This window comes from Acinonyx jubatus, chromosome D1 (genome assembly GCF_027475565.1).
Source record: "Acinonyx jubatus isolate Ajub_Pintada_27869175 chromosome D1, VMU_Ajub_asm_v1.0, whole genome shotgun sequence".
NCBI classification, from domain to species: domain Eukaryota; kingdom Metazoa; phylum Chordata; class Mammalia; order Carnivora; family Felidae; genus Acinonyx; species Acinonyx jubatus.
This window is the reverse complement of record NC_069390.1, coordinates 5,859,174-5,878,257: the sequence shown is the minus strand read 5'-3', so window position 1 is coordinate 5,878,257 and position 19,084 is coordinate 5,859,174. Positions and strand designations below refer to the sequence as shown.

General features: G+C 54.1%; 1 protein-coding gene across 4 annotated transcripts in view; it reads right to left on the bottom strand.

Annotated features, from left to right (window-relative positions):
• The window catches only part of SPTBN2 (spectrin beta, non-erythrocytic 2), a 39,466-nt gene that overhangs the window by 5,207 nt on the left and 15,175 nt on the right, over positions 1 to 19,084 (bottom strand). For all 4 annotated transcript variants that reach the window (XM_027045691.2, XM_027045692.2, XM_027045689.2 and 1 more), the window contains 19 exons: positions 17,699 to 17,811; positions 17,376 to 17,563; positions 16,011 to 16,128; positions 15,276 to 15,434; positions 14,644 to 14,946; positions 13,231 to 13,384; positions 12,105 to 12,975; positions 10,209 to 10,346; positions 9,087 to 9,843; positions 8,015 to 8,217; positions 7,541 to 7,631; positions 7,161 to 7,307; positions 4,470 to 4,733; positions 3,022 to 3,246; positions 2,623 to 2,712; positions 2,009 to 2,269; positions 1,793 to 1,923; positions 1,347 to 1,551; positions 401 to 775 (listed from right to left, as the gene is read on the bottom strand). In XM_027045691.2, coding sequence (XP_026901492.1) covers positions 401 to 775; positions 1,347 to 1,551; positions 1,793 to 1,923; positions 2,009 to 2,269; positions 2,623 to 2,712; positions 3,022 to 3,246; positions 4,470 to 4,733; positions 7,161 to 7,307; positions 7,541 to 7,631; positions 8,015 to 8,217; positions 9,087 to 9,843; positions 10,209 to 10,346; positions 12,105 to 12,975; positions 13,231 to 13,384; positions 14,644 to 14,946; positions 15,276 to 15,434; positions 16,011 to 16,128; positions 17,376 to 17,563; positions 17,699 to 17,811 — 4,793 coding nt within the window. The remainder of the gene's footprint in view (positions 1 to 400; positions 776 to 1,346; positions 1,552 to 1,792; positions 1,924 to 2,008; positions 2,270 to 2,622; positions 2,713 to 3,021; positions 3,247 to 4,469; positions 4,734 to 7,160; positions 7,308 to 7,540; positions 7,632 to 8,014; positions 8,218 to 9,086; positions 9,844 to 10,208; positions 10,347 to 12,104; positions 12,976 to 13,230; positions 13,385 to 14,643; positions 14,947 to 15,275; positions 15,435 to 16,010; positions 16,129 to 17,375; positions 17,564 to 17,698; positions 17,812 to 19,084) is intronic.

Here is a 19,084-nt window from a genome sequence, read left to right as displayed (position 1 = left end):
GGGGCCTCAACGATTGCTAGAATGAGATTTTCAGCCATGAAGGGACTTGGGTATTGGTTGACTGGGTTTAAACGGTTGGAGAAAGAATCTATGCTTCTGTGGTGTGGGTCTGGAGCTCTGACCTGGGTGGGACCAACAGGCAGATTTTAGTATGCTATGAAGAATCCAGCTATTGAGACCATCTGAAAATGTCATGGGCCCCCAAGAAGGCTGGTCATTAAAGGTGTGGATGCTGTGGCTAGATATACCCTGTCCAGAGAGGTTTCCCTGGAACCACTCTAACTTTGTCCTTAAGCATCCCTCCAGAGGATGCCAACCCCCCACCATTTCCCATGAAGTCTCCTCTGAGCACCGCCTCCCCCCTGTCCCGCTCCCCCAAATCACCATGCTTGGGTCAGACCTGGGCGCTGAGGGCCTGGATGTCATGCTCAAAGGCGCAGTGGCGGCGTTGCAGGGCCTCGGCTGCGTTGAGGTCCCGGCCGGTCCCGTCGGGAAGCTGCTGCTGCTTGTGCTGCACGCGCGCCAGTGCTTGGCGCGCCCCGTGCAGGAAGCGCTGCAGCTCGTGCGCCGCTGCCAGCACCTGACCCCGCGTGTCCAGCAGCTCGAGCAGGTCCGCCCAGGCCTCATTGAGGCTGTCCTTCCACTCGGCCACAGTGGCCCGGGCGGCATGGCCCCCAGCGATGAGCCCGTTGGCCAGTGCATTGGCGCTGTCCACACGCTCCTGACCGATGGTACTCGTGTCCCGGGAAAACTCTCGGAATTTGTCTCGGAGCATCTGGAGGAGGAAGCAGTTACGCGGACAGCGCTTTAACACGGGTAGATGCAGTCCCTGTCTAGTGGGCGAGACTTCTAGCCCCAAAACTGAGAAGTGACTCTCTCCATGGGCCACAAGGGCCAAAACAGGTTTCTTCAGCAGGACAACTGGTTCCCATTTACCCCACATGTGACTGATGCCCCCAGCCTCCAGCAAAAGCATTAGGGGTGCTGGGAACCTTTGGCCGTCAGGCAAAATACCCTAACTATGGTCCATGTGTCTGCACTAACGGGGGCCCAAATTCCCAAACAGTGCAGAGGAAGTCACCTGTGCTGTTGAGTTCTGTTGGAAAAAAACGATTGGAAATTTCCTTTTCGCCCACACCTGCGTGCAGTCCCATGACCTCTTTTCTGCACGGTTCTTCAAATTAAGTACCCAAGGGCAGTGCCTGCTCAGCCCGCTCTTGCACCCCCTGCCCCTCGATGCTCTGCCAGAAGGAGGCGCTGGCCTCCCGGGGGGGAGGGGGGGGGGGTCCTCCGCACCTCCCAGAGCAGCTCTGTGGCTGGTGGGCTGGTGCCCGCCCTGCACTCACAGTCACGTGCTCGTAGTCCTGGCCCAGCTCGTGGGAGGCTGCCACCACCTCGCGCTCCTGGATCCACTGCTCCAGGTCGTCCAGCTCACGGCGGAGCTGGCACAGCCGCAGGTGCTCCTGCAGGCGCTCCCGCCGCTCTCCCGCCAGCTCCTTCAGGCTGGCGTACAGCTTGTCCACCTGCGCTTGGCGGATGGATATTCGTGTGCTGTGGGGGCAGGGGTGGCAGGACTTCAGACACATGGCTCTGAACCCTACCTATCCTATACAGTCCAGTCCCTTCTGCCCACCCCCCTCCCCCCACTACTTGCCAAGTCTCTGCCTGTCTAGCTTTCTAAATAGTTCTGTACACATGTAGCACAGAAGGCCCCACAGTCCCGGCACCACCCTGGAACCCGTTCTTGTCTCCCCCAGGAGCCGTGCTCCCCCTTGTTCCCCGCTGTGTTCACCTCTCTGGGTGGTTGTGGTCAATCATGTCTTGGCTGCTGGCTGCCAGCTGATGGATGGTCTGAGCATAGTCAGCCAGGGCTTGTTCCAGGACCTGATGCTTCTTCACCTCTGCCTGGGCGCTGAGCTCGTCCTGGGAACGACAGTGGGCATCAGGGAGTAGGGGGCTGGGGAAGAGAGTGGCAGCCACACAGCCTGAGCTCTGCTGGGCCTCTCACCTTGGCTTTCTCCTGGCCCATCATGTGTAACTCCTGCTCGCCCATCCAGGCCTCCGCCTCGGCGGCATCGCGGTAGAACTGCTGGGCCCGCAGGGCCTCCTCCAGTCGCTTGCCTCGAAGCTCCAGCTCGTGGCTCAGGCGTTTCCACATCTCCTGCAGCTCAGCCAGCTCTGGGCCTGCCGCTGCTGCTCCCAGAGTACGCTGCCGCTCCGTCAGGTCCGCGATCCGCGGCTCGTGGCCCTGTATCTCCTTCTGCAGGGTCTGTCCACAGCAGTAGAAGAGGACACTCTGAGAGGGGGCCCCTCACCACATTCCCCCTTCCGCCTGCTCCACGGCCAGCCCCCTACTTTCAGCTTGCTTTCTTCCTGAGTCCTCCTCACTTGCCCCCTCCTCTGACCTAAGAATGGGATGGTAACACCCCTTCAGTCCACCTGATCTGCTATAAAGAGAACCCACCCTCCTTTGGTGAAGAGAGGCCAAGCACTGAAGTCTAGAATGACACACAGATTGAGGGGGAGCCAGAGAAACCCCAATTTTTTTTTTTAAGAAAAAACAAACTTCCAAGTCTGGGAGGCCCTTGAGACCTTTTCTTTTGCTTTTAGCCTTGGCCTCACCTGGTTTTTCTTCATGAGAAGCTGGACACTGGGCAGGTCCTTGCCATGTTCCATGGAGCTAGCCATGGGTAGCCGCTCTGTCACCCACAACTGGATGAGAAAGAGGGGGTCAGTGGAGGTCCAGAGGGCAAAGTGAGAGCTGGGGTTGGACAGTGGGGAGACTTGGGGAGAGGTTTGCTAGGGCTCCTGGTGTGTGCCTGCTGGGAATGGTCATCTCTGAGTCTGGGGCACAGGGACCCAGAGGGCATCCCCAAGAGTCCCTCGAGAGTCCGTTTTCCATGCCAAAGGGAAGAGATGCTGGCATCTCCCCAGCATCCAGGAAGGAGACTAGAAAGCGAATGGCAGGGAGCAATTTGCCACGATGACGACTCTACCTCAGCCCAGACTCTAGTGACTCACAATCTCATCCTCCACGTCCCGGTGGAACTGGTGCTGCTCACGGGAGGCGTGCAGGCGCCGGCAGCGCTCCTTCATGGGCTGGCACAGGGCCCGGAACTTCTCCTCCACAGCTCTCGACGTCCTCTCCACCTCCCCTGCGCCCTGGTCCTCCTGGGCCAGCGCTGTCGCCTGGGCCTGGATGGCCTCCACCTCCTTCTCTCGCACTGCCATCTCCCGTTCCAGCATCTGCAGCCCGGGGAGGAAGGAGGTGTTGTCACCACACATCTGCCTTCAAGCTCAGAGGAGACTCCACACTTCCTGTGGCCAATCAAGATTTCTTATCCCCGGGGTTCACCCCAGGGAGAGCATCTCCTCATGGCCTAGCTCAGTGGACCTCAAACTCTAATATACATAAGAGCCTGCGGGGGGGGGATGTGATAACGGGGCCAGTTGTCAGTTTACTGCCTCTCAGACCCAAAATCACCTCAGCTCCAGGTACATCTTTTCCTGTTTTGAGATGTTAGGACTGAACCCTGTCGACCTTTCTCCTTTGCCAGCTGGTGCAATGCTGGGTCTTGTCATTAGAGGGCGCCAGAGGCACAGCACAATGCAAGGAGGGGAAGGTGCAATTTATGGTTCTTGTGTGTTTTTTTGCTCTTGCTCCTATAGCAAAACTGCCCATGGTGTGCAGGAAATCCAGTGGCTCTCATCACCCTCCAGCAAATTTTGCTGGCATCCCAGTGGTAACTTCCTGCTGGCCAGTGTTGGCCCGCCAGCATTAGACTGGCCTGGTCCCAGGATACCCCAGCAAAGTTCTACAATACCTACCCCTGGGCCTCGGCCCTCTCCAACGAGGTCTGAAACAGCCGTGGGGTCAGGGGGGACGCATCTCAGTCCTCCTTGGGTACCCCTCCCCAGCACTAGAGGTAGTAGCTGCTCCCTACATTTGCCATTTCTGTGCTATTTAGAGCAGGGATCAGCAAATCCAGCTCCCTGCCTGTTTTTGTAAATAAAGTTTTATTGGCGCACAGCCACACCCATTATTTTACATATTGCCTGTGGCTGCTTTTATCCTACCAGAACAGAGTTGAATACTTATGACAGAGACCATATGACCTACAACAGCCAAAATGTTACTGTCTGGCCCTTTGTAGAAAAATGTTTTCTCATCCCTGCTTTCGATTTCTACCTTTTGGTAGTTAGCCACCTTTAACTAATTGATACTTCTTTTTTACTAAAATTTCATTGTTCAAGTTAGAGAATGGTTTCTATCTTCTGACTTCAGTCTGACTTCAGTCTGACATGCTCCCAGAGATTCTGAGACGGTGGCCCATGGACATTGCTTTGAGAAATACTGGTACAGATGTTGTCTGTGAGGCCTGAGAATGACCTCCCAAATCTCAGGAGCTACAGACTCCCTCCTCCTCTCTGCTGCGGTTCCCCATCCCCATCACAGGCCTGCAGAGCACCTGTTGCTTCTTGAGCAGAATGTTGACACTGGTGAGGTCCTTGCCGTAGTCGTCAGAGTGCAGCTGGGCCTGCAGACTCTCCAGCCAGCTCTCCAGGGCGGAGCAGCTCTGGGCAAACAGCTCGGCTCGGTTGGCATCGAAGAGGCTACGGGCCTTGGCCTGGGTGGTGCTCTCCAGCCTGTCCCAGCGCTGGTGCAGGTCCTCCAGCTTCTCAGACACCAGGGCCTTCAGCTCTGGCTTCTCGAGGGTCAGCTCCCGCCCTTCCTGGGTGGTGGGACAAAGAAGGTGTCAGTGTCAGAATTAGATAATGCTGGGTGCCTGTCACCAGTCCATTGAGCCTCTGACTTTGGCTCGGGTCACCATCCTATGGTTCGTGAGTTCGAGCCCCACATCGGGCTTGCTGCTGTCAGAGCGGAGCCTGCTCTGGATCCTCTGTCCTCCTCTCTCTCTGCCTCTCCCCTGCTTGTACTTTCTCTCTCAAAAATAAACAAACATTACCAAAAAAAAAAAAAAAAAAGGAATTAGATACTGCTGAACTTTATGGGTTGGTAACAGATCAGAGACCTAAAGGGCAGTAGGAACCTGAAGTGAAGGCAATAATTCCAGGTTCTTGCATACACTCCGTAACATGCTCTTCTCAAGGTTTCAGACTTCTTCTAGCCCCTCCACCCCCCACTGCTGGGTTGCACCCTACTTGTTCAAGGTCTGGCTCAAATCTCATTTCAACTAAGAAGCCATGGAGACCTTTCCTACTCTGGGCTCCCTCATGCTAGTGGCTTCTGGGGTTATGCCACACATGGTCTTGTATATTTGCCATCTTCTCCTGTTTCGCAGCAAGCCACCCTTTCCCTGAGTTATGTACACCCAAGTCCCACCTGCTCTCCCCACTCCCAGCCTTTCTGCTTGAGGACTTTCGTTGCTGGGGAGGTGAGGGAAGCATGGTCTCCTGACCTGCATGCAAGGCAGACCGGAAGTGCCCAGGAGTTACTGCCCAAGGAAGCAGCCCGCAACCAGTGACAGACAGGGAGCCGGTGGACAAAGACTCAGCATCCTTGTTCTTTGGCTGGGATTATGTGGATGCATGTTCTACACTGTCTCCCATGTTCCCATGGTGCCCCGTTAGTACTGAGCACCAGTGGCCCACTGGGGTGACTGGCATGGCAGCGTGGGCCCGTTATCAAATGCCTTTCCTTTTCCATCCCATCACCCCACGCCCCCATTGGTATTCTCGGTGGTCATCTGTCATAAAATGGCCTGCACTGGAAACCTCATTTCAGGGTCTGCTTCTAGAAGAACACAGCCCAAGACACTGCCTTGAAGTCACTTTGTGCATGGCTGCCAGGATGAGTGTCAGAGTCTAGCACTGCTTGGGTAACTTCACAAACCTTCAGCACGATCCACACTTCGATGCACAGTCCTTACGTGGTGTTCAAGGCTTTTCATGACTTGGCCTAGCAGGCTTTTCCTACCTTTTCTTCCATGGGGCCCCTTCACACATCCTACGTTCCTGCCAGTCTGACTTACCCCCTTGCTCCCATATAGGTACCCCACTTATGCATCTTGGGCTTCCTGTTTGCATGGTTTTCTCTGCCTAGAAACATTTTTCCTCCAGTGTCTCTGCTTGTCCAAATTCTACTCATCCTTCATGGACTGCCCTGGAGGCTCCAGCCTCTAGGATTCCTGTGCCTCTTCTCTCCTTGTAAACAAAGCTTTATTGGTACATAGCTTTACAGGCACACACAGAGGGCCTAGGCTTTATCAGGCCCTCTCTCACTGCATTTGCTATATTCTGCTCTGGATTTAATTTAGGTATTTGTGTATGCATCTCATAGCCTGGCTATAGTGTCATTCTTCAAGGGTGGAGCCTACAATGGAACTGCCTATGTACCCTTCTCAGTGCCTAATATAATGCTTTTGCATATAGTAGCAGCAAATAGTAATATTTGCTGAATAAACGGAAACACTGGGCATACACTGGTCTCCTCCTCTCCCCAACCATCATGCCCTTGAGGGAAGGAAAGTATCTTTTTATATACCTTGCAGTACCTAGCAGAGTGCTGAGCACACATATTGTTGCCCAGGAATACTTGCTGAGTTGAAATAAAGTTTTATCTGTGCTCAGCTCTTGAGGAAGTGGTACCAAGTACCAAGTACCAGGAAGAATAAGACTCAAAAGCAAGGGTTGGCAAAAAGGTGCTCTGTGGGCTCAATGTGGCCCATCACTTGTTTTCATAAATAAAGTTTTATTGGAACGCAGCTATACCCAATCGTTTATGTATTCTCTATGGCTGCCTTTGTGCCGCACTGGCACGTAGCAGAAACCGTGTGGCCCGCAAAGCTGAAAATATTTACCATCTGGCCCTTTGCAGAAGTTTGCTGACCCCTGCTGAAGAACGTCATCCTCCTCCGGACCCAGGGATAGTTACGGTGTTGACCCAAGGCTGCAGTTTGGCTCCCGTACTACTAATTTGTACTTTCCCACAGTTCTGGAGTCACTGTCTCATGGACCGAGGACCTTTGTTCCCCAGACCGTAACCCTCCACCTTGGAGGTTTGGCACCAGAGGCCCCATGACCTGTAACCCTGAAGGAACCATAGACTAAAGCCAGGATCCCTCCCTGTACTGTGGCCATGATCCTGTCCAAACAAGGCCCCAGGGCTCTCTTCCTGCTGCTGTTGTCACACCACTCACCTTGTCTACCTTGTCCAGCCAGTCTTTGTTGGCAGCCAGCTCAGCCATGAACGCCTGGTGCTTCTGCCACTTGGTGTGCAGGTTGCGGGCCTCATCGTAGGACACGTCCTGGGCTGTCAGCATCTTCTCATCAATCCAGAGCTTCAGCTGGACCAAGCGTAGAGCAGGGGTGGAGAAGAGCAGAGCACATTTCAGATGGAGTGGAGCATAAAGGGGCGAGGTGAGCTGGGAGAAGTGGTGGATGTGGGGAGAAGCCATGCAGGTGGCTTATTCAGGTGATACCGCAATGGACTTACTCTAGGCTCAGAGAGCCAGGGCGTTTTATCAAAGGGATGGCTAGGGAATGTCGGAGGGGACATGGGGGGTACCAAGAGCCTCACCTCGTGACAGTCTTGTAGGAAATGCTGCTGCTCTCGGTTGTCCCGAAGGCGGCCCAAGAGCTGCTGCACCGCTTCTTGATTCTTCTTGTGTCTGTAATGACAATCTCTTGTGAGGCCCTTGAACTTGCTGTCAAAGGGTTATGACCCTCTAACTAACCTAGAAGCCTTCAGTCCTCTTGTTATGGGGACAATGCCTTCCGGGAGCACTGCAAGACAATCCAGGGATCCTGATGTCCAGCATCCAGCGACTCCAGTGGCCTTCATCTCCCCTGGTGTGTGGGAGGCGGGGCTTCCCAGCTCCTGGCTTAGTCTCTCTCCAACCACTTAGTTCTTCCTCCTCTACTGTTTGTCAGCCCCCACCACCATCTGTCTGCCTGTGCTGCGTTCTCCAGCTTCTTCCTCAATGAAACAGGCCATGCTGTTTTCGCTCACTTCCCCCTTGGGCCTCTCATTTACCCACTGTCTTTACCATACCTCCTCTCGATGGAGTCAGCCTTCTCCTGGATCTTCTCGGCATGGATGTTGCCTTCAGACACCAGCTGGCGCCCAGCCTCCAGTAGCCCGCGGATCCGCTCTCCGTTGGCATCCATGGTGCTCATGAAGTCTTCCAGTTTTTTTATGGTGGCGTCAGCAGCTTGGAGTGTCCCCGGCATCTCCGTGTGGGACAAAACGTATTCCTGTGTGGGAGGAGAGGTACGGAGCTCACTTCTCAAAAGCACTTGTCAACTTTTCAGAAGGGACTTCCTGAAAGGACATATCAGACATGGAGGCCAGGTGGGGAGAGGAGAGGAGACAGCCTGGCTCTGAAGACAGAGTGGAGGGGTGAGGGGTGCCTGATTATGCTGCAGTCTTGCAAAGTTACAAGGGAGCTAGGCAGGAGGACCATAATAGCCCAAGTCCCGTTTTATCTTCTTTCTGGCCACATATTTAACACTTACATGGCAGGTCAGGTTTTCTATTTCTTCTCAAGCAGTTTTGGTAAGTTATACCGACATCTTTTTATTCTGTTTAATCTTTTTTGTTTTTGTTTTTGTTTTTTTAAAGTAAGCTCTAACCCTATGTGAGACTTGAGCTCACGACCCTGAGATCAAGACTCGCATGTTCTACTGAATGAGCCAGCCAGGTATCTACATCTTTGTTTGTTTGTTTGTTTTACTCCCACATTTTTCTTTTTTTTTTTAAATCAACTTTTTTGGGGATGTTTATTTATTTTGAGAGAAAGAGAATGAGTGAGTGAGGGGCAGAGAGAGCAGGGAGAGAGAGAATCCCAAGCAGGCAGCATGCTGTCAGCGCAGAGCCTGAGGGAGGGGCTCAAATCCATCAACCGTGAGATCATGACCTGAGTCGAAACCAAGAGTCAGACGCTTCACCAACCCAGCCATCCAGGCGCCCCGCCCATATTCTTCTAACATGCCCTCTCTGTCCATCCTGGTTCTTCAACTACTCGCTCACTGCCATTTCCTCCCCACCCACTCCTCTCCTCCACACTTCCCCACCCCTAGTTCCCTCTCTTCCTGGGTGGGACTTTGTGTCCCAGGGCTCTTACCTGGCTGCTGAGCACGCCTTCCGCCTGGCGAGCATCCCGCAGGAAGCCTTGGAAGCCATGGGCCTGGGCCAGACGGCCTTGCCGGCTCTCCCACATGCGGCCCAGCTCCTCCCAGCCGGTTCCCAGGGCTTCGAGTCGCTGCCGTAGGAAGAGGCACTGCGGATCAGCCTGGTCCCGGGTCACCTCCTCACCCAGGGCCCGGAGCCGGCTGTACTCGCCCCGGGCCCGCTCCACCTCTCCCCGCAGGGCTGCGTGTTGGGCCAGGAGGGCCTCTGCCTCAGGCAGGGTAGCCGGCCCTTCTTCAGAGGCCACAGAGGTCTGCGTGCGACCGAGCCAAGCCTGGAAGTCATCTAAGCTGCGCAGGAAGTCCTGCAGCCGCCGCGCCTCACCCAGTGATTCTTCTCGCCGTCGCATGGTGGCCCTTAGGTCTTCCCAGCCAGCTTGCACCTCTCCAAGCCGGGCATTGATGGCAGGGGCTTGGGCGGGGTGGCCAGCAGCCAGGGCATTTGCCTCTCGAGTCAGTTCGCCCACCCGAGCGGCGATGGCCTCCAGGTCCCGCTCGGTGCCGGCCAGCTTCCGCTGCAGTGCCAGCACCCCGGCCAGGTCATTGCCCAGGCCCTGGGTGGACTCAATGACTTTGGTCTTTTCTCTCATCCAGGCCTGGGTCTCTGTGCACTCTAAGTGGTAGTTCTGGATGCTCAGGGCCGATGTCAGGGCTGCCTTCTTGCCGTCTGCCAGGGTCCTAAACTGCTGCCACCTGAGAGTAGAAGGAGGGCCTGGTGTCTAGAGCTGCTCAGCTTTCCTGCCCCATTTAGGTATACTTGGAAGCTTCTTCCTTGCCTCTCTCTCCTTTGGCATAGTCCTCCACCTGCTTCTGCTTGTTAAAGAGGCTGCTCCTCGCTCACCCTCCCGACCCCTCGATTGCTCCCTGTCCAGGCACAAGTCCTTTCGGATTACCTTTACCCCCTTCATTTCTCTCAACATTTCCCGCCTCTGCCCCATAACATGTTCCAGATGACCTTCCTTCCTCGTTTTTAGCCTCCATTCCATGCCCTACAGAACTCCCTCTGGCTGCCATCCCTGTCTGCTGCATCCTTTCTTGGTTGCCCTCCCCAACCCCACCTGTGGTTGAGCTGCTTCTGGGTATTGATGATACTGTCCTTGCCCGGGGGTTTGGCCTTCAGCAACTGCTCCGCAATGTCATTCACAGCAGTAATCCGTGCTGCAAGGGCGTTCATTTCAGGCTCCAGGGTCTCGAACCTGAGAGGATGGAAGAGGGTGGAAGCGGTGGCTGTGGATTGTGGGAGCAGTGATGCACCAGCCCATCTCCCCTGGATGCCCAGGAAAACTCCTCTCTGTCCACCCGAGGCTGATCTTCAGGAGCCTCTGCACATCTTCACGTATAATACCTGCAGTATCTGTGGCTCAAGTGGGGAGCCTCAGTTCCCCCCAAGCAAGTAGAAAAGCAATCCCCTCTGGAGTTAATCAAGGAGATGATGAAAGCGAATGTCACGAACAGTTGCACGAGCCAAACAAATTCCTGGCCCAGGGCTTCACCCTTTATGGGAACCTCCCCATTCTTCCTGGAACCCCTTTGCTGCCTACCTGGGTCCCCTCCTATTAACATGTATTAAAAAATGAATTGACAACCAAAAATTTGTTTGCGTGATAAAGATGTGAAGCATAACTTCTCCTAGGGGCATTGGATATTCTCACAGAGTCTGCAAACATTTTCTGTAAGGGGCGAAATAGCAAGTGTTTTCAGCCTTTGGGCCATAAGATCCCAGTCAAGAGAATTTAGCTCTGCTATTGTAGAGCAATACAAAAAAGTAAAAGCAGCCAGGGACCATACGTAAATGAATGAGCATGGCTCTGTTCCAATAAAGCTTTATTTTAAAAAAACAGGCAGCAGGCTGGATTTGGCCCCAGGATTGTAGTTTGCTGATCTCTGCCATAGAATATCTTGAAAACCAAGAAAAAAAAATCTTTGAATACATTTTTTAAGCCACCAGGAAATTTGATTATGGAATGAGTAACCGACATCAAGGAATTGCTGGTTCTGTTCTATGTGAGAATGGTATTGTGGTTCTGTAAGAAAAATGTCCTTTCTAAATGATTTTAAGATGTATTATTCTGTAAGTAAACCTACTTCATAAGAGGTTAATCAGTGTATCTGCCTAAAGGTTTGTAACATCAAAGCCTCAGCTCTTTTAAGTCCACACATGCAACTAAAAAATAATTTACTATATTTTGGAATACTTCTTAATATGTTAGAGGACACATCCTGAAGAATGTAGAAGTGAAAATGATAATGTGGGGATTTGCTAATTTTTAAAAGGAAAAGGGCGCCTGGGTGGCTCAGTTGGTTGAGCGTCTGACTTCAGCTCAGGTCATAATCTCACGGTTCCTGAGTTCGAGCCCCACGTCAGGCTCTGAGCTGAAAGCTCGGAGCCTGGAGCCTACTTCGGATTCTGTGTCTCCCTCTCTCTCTGCCCCTCCCCTGCTTGTGCTCTCTTTCTCTCTCTCAAAAATAAATAAACGCGAAAAAAAAATTTTTTAAGAAAAGGAAAAATAACCAAATATAGAAAGATACTGACAATTATTGAATCTGGATGATTGGGTATATAGGAGCTTGCTGTATAACATTTTCTTCTTTAAAAAAACTTTTTTAAGTTTATTTATTTTTGAGAGAGAGACAGAGAGAGCTGGGGAGGGGCAGAGAGAGAGAGAATCCGAAGCAGGCTCCACACTGTCAGCACGGAGCCCGATGTGAGGCCCGAACCCACAAACCATGAAATCATGACCTCAGCTGAAACCAACAGTTGGGACTCTTAACCCACTGAGCCACCCAGGGGCCCCTAATGTTTTCTCTGAAAATATTTTTCATTAAAATGAAAACACAATCGTTAAGACTCAAGGGTTGTAGCAAGAGCAGACAGTTTATGGCAGGGCCCGCCACCCACACGCTGGCCTCCCAGCTCACAAGGCCTTCCCCGAGGGAGCCAGCAGGGGGCCTACCTTTGCTGCACAACCTCCAGGTCCTCCAGGCGCTCGGGCAGGGCCAGCCCATTGAGCCACTGCTCCTTCTCCTCCACCCACAGCCCACAGGCCCCGGCCTCGCTGAGCATGGTGTAGAGCGCCAGGGCTGCCTCCAGGGCCCGCGCTCGTTCGCCTGCCCGGGCCTGCAGCTCCTCGTAGTGCCGCTCCAGCGTGGGCACCCTGCCCTGCACCTCGGGCGTGCGGCTCAGTGCAGGAGGCAGGGCTGCGGCCTGTTCCCTCAGGGCATCCAGGGCTGGCCGGTGGCTCCGGATCTCCTCCTCCAGGGCCCGATGCTGTCGGGCCAGGGCCTGCGTGGAGAACTCGTCGTGCCCCAGCTCGGGGCTGGACACCAGGCGCAGCGCATCCACCAGCCAGGCCTCCATGTCGTTTGCGTCTGCCTGGAACTGGTAGAGGCTGGCGGCCTGGGCAAGCCGCTGAGCACGCTCCTCTGCCAGGGCCTCCAGCCGCTCCCACTGTGCTTGCAGCTCGGCTGTGCGGGCGGCGGCCTGGCCCGCCCCGGGATGGCCCTCTGCAACTAACTGCTGGCCCTGCTCCAGTGTAAGCTTCAAGGGCCCTAGCCGGCCGCTCATCTCGCCTCGCAGGGCTGTGTGTTTGTTGAGCAGGCGGAGGACGCCGGTCAGGTCCCGGCCAGTTTCTGCTGAGGCCAGCAGGTGCTGCTGCTCCCGAACCCAAGCCTCGGCCTCACCCACCTCCCAGAGGAAGCGCCAGAGGCGTCGGGACTCCTCCAGGCGGGCCCGCCGGGCCGCTGCTAACTCGCACAGCGCCTCGTAGCTCTGCTCCAGGGAGGCCACCCGCTCTGACACCAGCTGTGGGTCACACGGCTTGTACTCTGAAAAGGTCAGAGTGGAGGGTTGAGAGCTGTGACTCAGCCACCCTGCGGCCTCTACCCATCCATGGTTACAAATCTCCACCCCCCCCCCCCCCCCCCCACCTCTCAGGGCTCCCTCCCTAGCTCAGTCACCTACCATCCACCCCTCATCCTTCCTGTCCCTGGTTTTCCCTGGCCTTGCTGCTTCCGTTCTTAATGTTCTCCTCCCCAGACCCTCCCTCCCCTTCTCCGCTCCCCCCACCACCCCGTGTTCACCTTTCCCTGGGTCACAGAAGCGCAGTGCGGAGGCGCTCACGGCCCGCACCCTCTCAGCCTGCACAGCGATGTCTGCCTCCACCAGCTCGTGCAGCTGCAGCAGGTCCTCCACTCCAGCCAGGTGCTTGCCCAGGTCGTGAGACTGCAGCCGGCCCTGCCAGGACAGGTGGCATGCCCATGGCTCTCCGAGGGCCACCCAGGACCCACCCACCCCCGCCAGGCCTCTTTCAGTCCTGCCACACACATGGGCTAATCTTGCTCCCTTTTCCTGGATCCACGGAACCTCCTAACCCCCCCTGTGGGGGGGCTCTGGGTGTCACACCCAGATGAGCACACCTGCTCATGTGCGACAGCTCGCTCTCTCTCTCTCTCTCTCTCTCTCTCTCTCACACACACACACACACACACACACACACACACACACAGTGACACCCCAGCTCTGTCCAGGCTCCCTGGCCATTTTGTACTCAACTCCCCTCCTGTGGAACGACTTTCTTACTAACCCTTGCTCCTGAAATCTCTGTTCTGACTCATCTTCTCAGACCCAGATTCTTGCCACCCTCCTGCGGTCATGGCTTAGTCCCCAGCACCCCAGCAACTTCAGTGTCTCTCCAGACCCAGCCTCATCCCCATCCCTTGCACAGGTCACTACACCACCTCTAACTGGCCCCTTGGCTCCCACTCTAGCTCCCCACGGTCCTCCTTCACCTCATGGTCAAGGTGACCTCTAAGAACATTAAGGCAGAATCGTGTCTCTCCTTTCCAAAACCTTCCAATCATTCTCAGTGCTTCATATGACTTTGAACAAAACTCATCCCCCTGAGCAGGCCTGGAAGGCCCTGGGTGAGCTGGCTGCTTCCACCCTTATCTCAGCCACTGCCCTCCTGCTCTCGCTGAACACGGCACGCCTGTGCAGGTCCAAGGCTGTTCCTTCTGCCTGAAACAGTGCCTGCTCCGATCTCCCTGTGCTGGCTCCTTCAGTTATTCTGCAATGGCATCTTCTCAGATGCCTTCCTGGACCAGTTTATAACATGACCCTGTTCAGTTTCCTCGTGGGCTTTATGTCCACCTGCTCTTTTGTTTCTTGATAGGCTCGTGGAGTGTTTTGCTTTTTGTTTTGCTTTGTTTTGTTTTAAGTAGGCTCCATGCCCGATGTGGGGCTCGAACCCGTGACCCTGAGGTCAAGAGTCACATGCTCTACCGACTGAGCCAACCAGGCGAGTCCGTGGGTTTTATCATCAGCCTCCTCCCACCAGAATGTGAGCCCCGTGCAGACAGGGCCGTTTGCTCTGTGCACCTGAATAGGGGTCAGGGCCCTGCACTGAGACATACTCCACCAAGATGCGCCAAGGGAACAGGTCCCCGGTCACGCTGTCACTGCCCTGCTCATCTTCACCCCCAGCCCGCTGCTACCTTCATCTCTTCCATCCAGTCCATGAGGTAGAGCAGGTCCTGAAACACCTTCTGCAGCTCCAGGTTGAGGAGGAGCCGCTCCCGCCGGGCTGCCACCATCTGCCGCAGGAAGTCCCAGAGCCGCGCCACGTTGTGCTGCCGCGCGGCAATGCGCTTGATGTCGTGGTAGCGCTCGGCGGCCAGCTCTGCGGCTACGGCATCCACAGCCTGCACCCGACCACTGTAGGCCACGATGTCCGTCTCAATGGCCTCGTGTTTCCGCACTGCTGCCTCGACGGCCGCCAGCTCCAGCCCAAAGTTGTCCTGAGGCAGAGGGCAGGCAGGGGAAGTTGAGGAGCTCAGGGCCACCACCTCTGCTCGCCGGTCCCTTCTGCTCCCCAGAGGGCTTCCACTGCAAGATGTCAACTTTGCAAGGTGGCTCTGTCTCGTCCCTATCCTATCCCATCCTATCTCACTAACCCCTTCTCCAGTGTAAGCCTCTGGCCCCCCGTTCCAGGGATTCCTGGTCTTCTTATCTGTGTGATGGATTCCTGGTTTCATTAGCTCCCCATGTTGCAGGGCTCCTAATCCACCACTCGCTCTCCCATTTCTCCTGCCCAGCCTGCACAGGCCAAGAGCCCCCTGTGTTTTACCTGGGACACAAGGCGCTGGTTCTCACTAAGCCAGGTCTCCCGCATGGCAGCCTTGCGGTCGAAGCGGGCGGCCAGCTGCTCCAGCTTCTCCTGGCGGATCAGCTCGGTGCGCAGGGCCAGCTCACGCTCATGCTCAGCTTTCTCCAGCCGCTCCCAAGCCTGCGAGGTGGGGATGGGATTGGTGCAAAAGAACCAGGGCTCAGGAAGTGAGGGTGGGGAGGGATCATCAGGACCGAGGGCACACTATGAGTCCCGCGGAAGCTCAGTCTGCTGGGTCTGTGGAATGTAGTTGGTTAGACATTTGTGCGTGGAAGTATGAGAAGTGGGACGACGTGAGTGCCACGGAGCTGCGTGAGAGCTCATCTGCTTGTGGATGAGGACTGGAAAGGGACAGGGAACGGTGGAGACCACTGGATTTGTTTGTGGTGGTGGGACCGCAGGTGAACCCTATTACTTACATTAATCTCACAACATTGTGGAAAAAAAAAAAGTAGAGACAGCGAACTCGGGGTATGCTGAACAAGATAAGGAACTAGGGTGTAATTTTATTATGTGCACTTGCACGGAGAGACAGACGGAGGAGGAAGGGGGGATGTGCAGGATGTACAGGAGGATGTGTGAGTCATATCTGTACCGGGGAGGGCCGTGGGGAGCCTGGACAAGTGTTCCAGTTGGGGTAGTGGGGGCTGGTGCCAGGGATGGGACATCGGTGGGACAGGAAGGGAGGCCGTGCACCTTGTTGATGTCAGAGATGAGCCGGCCCTCGCGGGGCGTATAGACCTTCTGATTGTTGGCCCGCAGCTTGCTCTGGATGGTGAAGAGCAGAACTTCCAAGTTCCCCTTCTCGGTGAACCTGAGGTTGGAGGCCAGGTTGGGGTCAAGGGCCACTTAGGCACAGGATCGCTTTACATCTCAAAATAAAGTGTCCTGGGTTGCTTTTCTTCTCATGAAAGCAATGCATGGTTTCAGTGCAAAGGCCAGAAAATATTGGTAGGCAAAAAGAACATAATTTTAGAGCAAATGAAACCCATACAGAAACGACCGGTTGCCCTTTGGCAGGCATGTGCTTCCTCTTCTTTTTTTGTACACAGATGGGATTATATCAGAACCACACCTAATGTTGGCCAAGGACCCCCCCACTGTGAGCCAGGCCCTCTCATTTGGTTCTTACTATTATCCGCGTTCTCTTATTATCCCCATTTTCCAGATGAGAAAACAGGCACAGAGAGGCTCAGTAAGATGCCCAATGCTCAGGACTGTTTGATGGGAAAGCCAGGATTTGAACTCAGGTACTTTGAACCTGAACATTTCGCCATTTGCTCCCTGCTGTCTACAAATAAGCAGTTTTGTAAACTGCTTCTTCACCTATTTTTCATGAACTTCTTTTCATGTCAACAAATGCAGCTCTTCAACATTAATTTCAGTGGCTATCCCATGACTCATTTTGCTTTTACAAAGGTCAGGTTAGTGAACATCCTGGAAGCTATATCTTTGTTCAATGCCCAGAAGAGGCCTTTCTGGGTCAAAGGGCACACCTTAAATCATTCTTGGAATGTGTAGGAACAGATGTTTGCTGGATCAGTGTTCGTTCTGGAGCTGAAACACATTAACTCCGAAAAAGCTCAAAAACAGGAAAACAGAAGGTTTAGCATGCACGGTATAGAACTGCCTAATGGCAATTCTGCACTTGAAAAAAAGCCAATTTCTAATATAGGTAAACAGTAAGAACCTTTGCAACGTGTAAGTCACCGGTCGCACACCCGTGTTGTTGGTTATGACCCTCCTGTCAGGTCCAGTCCCCCTGGCCCTGAGCTGGAATAGGGTTCTGCAACACCCAGCCAGTAATCTTATCCGAGTGGATTGCACTGACTCGACTGCAGCAAGCATTCCTACAGCATGATCTTTAAAAAATGGATAATCATTTAAAAAATTTATATTGGAATTGCTTCCGGCACTTTGAGCTGGGAGACATGAGCCTTCGCTGCATTTACGTCCTGCCAAATTTCCCTCCAAAACGGCCCCCCTAATTTAGACTCCTTCTCCCATGAGCACGGCTCAGGGCAGGCATGCTGCTGCAGGGGGTGGTCCCCAGGCACCTACTTGGGTGGCTTCTCCACCGTGCGGTAGGAATTGAAGGACTGTAGCTGGTTCTGGACCCCGCTCAGGGAGTTGGCCAGCTGCCGGTCGTTGAGGGTCACAATTGTTTGCTCAATCCACTGCAGCAGTTCTGAGGCCAGGGACTCGTACTTCTCTACCAGACGCTCTGCCTCCATGGCATGGTCCAGCACCTGTGAGACAGCGACATGGGGGGGCCTGCCCACGGGGTCCCTGGCCCAGCCCCACAGCTCCGCCCTGTCTCTGCTTTAGGGGAGGAAGACCTCCAGGCCAGACCTCTGTGCTGACCGCCCCGTGGTGGGGAATACCTTGCCAATCCTTTTGCCTTCCACAGCCAGGGCCTTCATCTTGGAGAAGTAGTGGTAGTAAGTAGCCACATAAGTAATGATTGATTTCTCATCTGGCTGGTCCACATTCACATCTGAGAAAAAGGATCACCCAGGTCAGTCGTGTATGCTTAGAGATTAGGAACCTGCCTCCCAGAAATCCACCTGCAGCTTGAATCACTCACCCCAGTCCCAGCCTCACCCCATCCCCAACCCTCCAAGACTGACCTCTTTCCAGTACCTCTCAGTACAAAATGACAAATAAATCCTTTGGACTAAAAGGGCATGCAAAAGCTAAGATTTTTTTTTCCCCCTCCTAGAAACAAGCAGAGGACAAAATTCAGAAGCCCAAGGAGGTTTTTACCCACTGTTTCCAGTGGAGACCAAAGTTAGTTGTTTAGGGGAAGAAAGGTAAGGAACAAAACCGTATTCCTGTCTGGGGATGGATCTTGTACTTAAGAACTGGAAAGATGTCTAAGAAGTCAATGGATTCAGGGGCAGCAAGACGGAGGGTACAAAGTAAGCTTCCTGCACCCAGGATGTTCAGAGGGACAGGCCCAGTGAGCCCCAGCAGTTCTCAGGGCCATCTTGGGGCATGGTCACGGCTATTTTCGACCTCAATCCCAAAGTTCAGCTATGGGTCCAAGGAGGTGAATGTCCTTGAGGCAAATCGGCTTCTACCACAAGGGCGAAGGCTGACTAGGACTTGAAATCCCTGGGTTCTATTAGGCAGATTCCATCCTGCCTAAAGGGAAGACTAGAGGACCAGCAGCCCTTTGACCACTTCTGAAAGCTCACAGGCAGGCAGGAACCACTGGAATCACCTCGTCAAGTTACAGGATACTTAGCTTTGCATAAATGTTCTTTATCATAGCTGTGCTTCTCCAATGCTCTCCCAGGATCCTACATTTGCCCTCCCTCTAACACCAGTTAGCTGTTGTCACTCTGGACTGAGAGGGACTGAGATGGGGCTACGGTGGGATGGAAAACAGGGAGAAAACAACTGAGACCCAAGTCTGCCCAGGGAGTTTAAGAAGGGGCGTTTCCAGCTGGGAAGCCCCTTGGCCCTTCTCTGCCTCCCTTTCCTGGAGGCACCAAGACTGTTCTCTGCTCTCCCAGATGTGGCTGAGCAAACAGGTCTGGAGTTTGACTCTCTGCTCCACCAGCTGTATGACCTTGGGAAAGTCACTTAACCCTGTTATAGGTCCCCATCTTCTCCTCCATAAATGGAGAATAATAACAGTACTGATTTCAAGGGGGTGTTGTGAGGATTAAATCAATTGAAACATCAAGTGCAGTGCCAAGTACCAAATAAAAGCCTGGTGGCTATGACCAGTCTCACCAGTGTTAATGTCAGAACCACAGAGG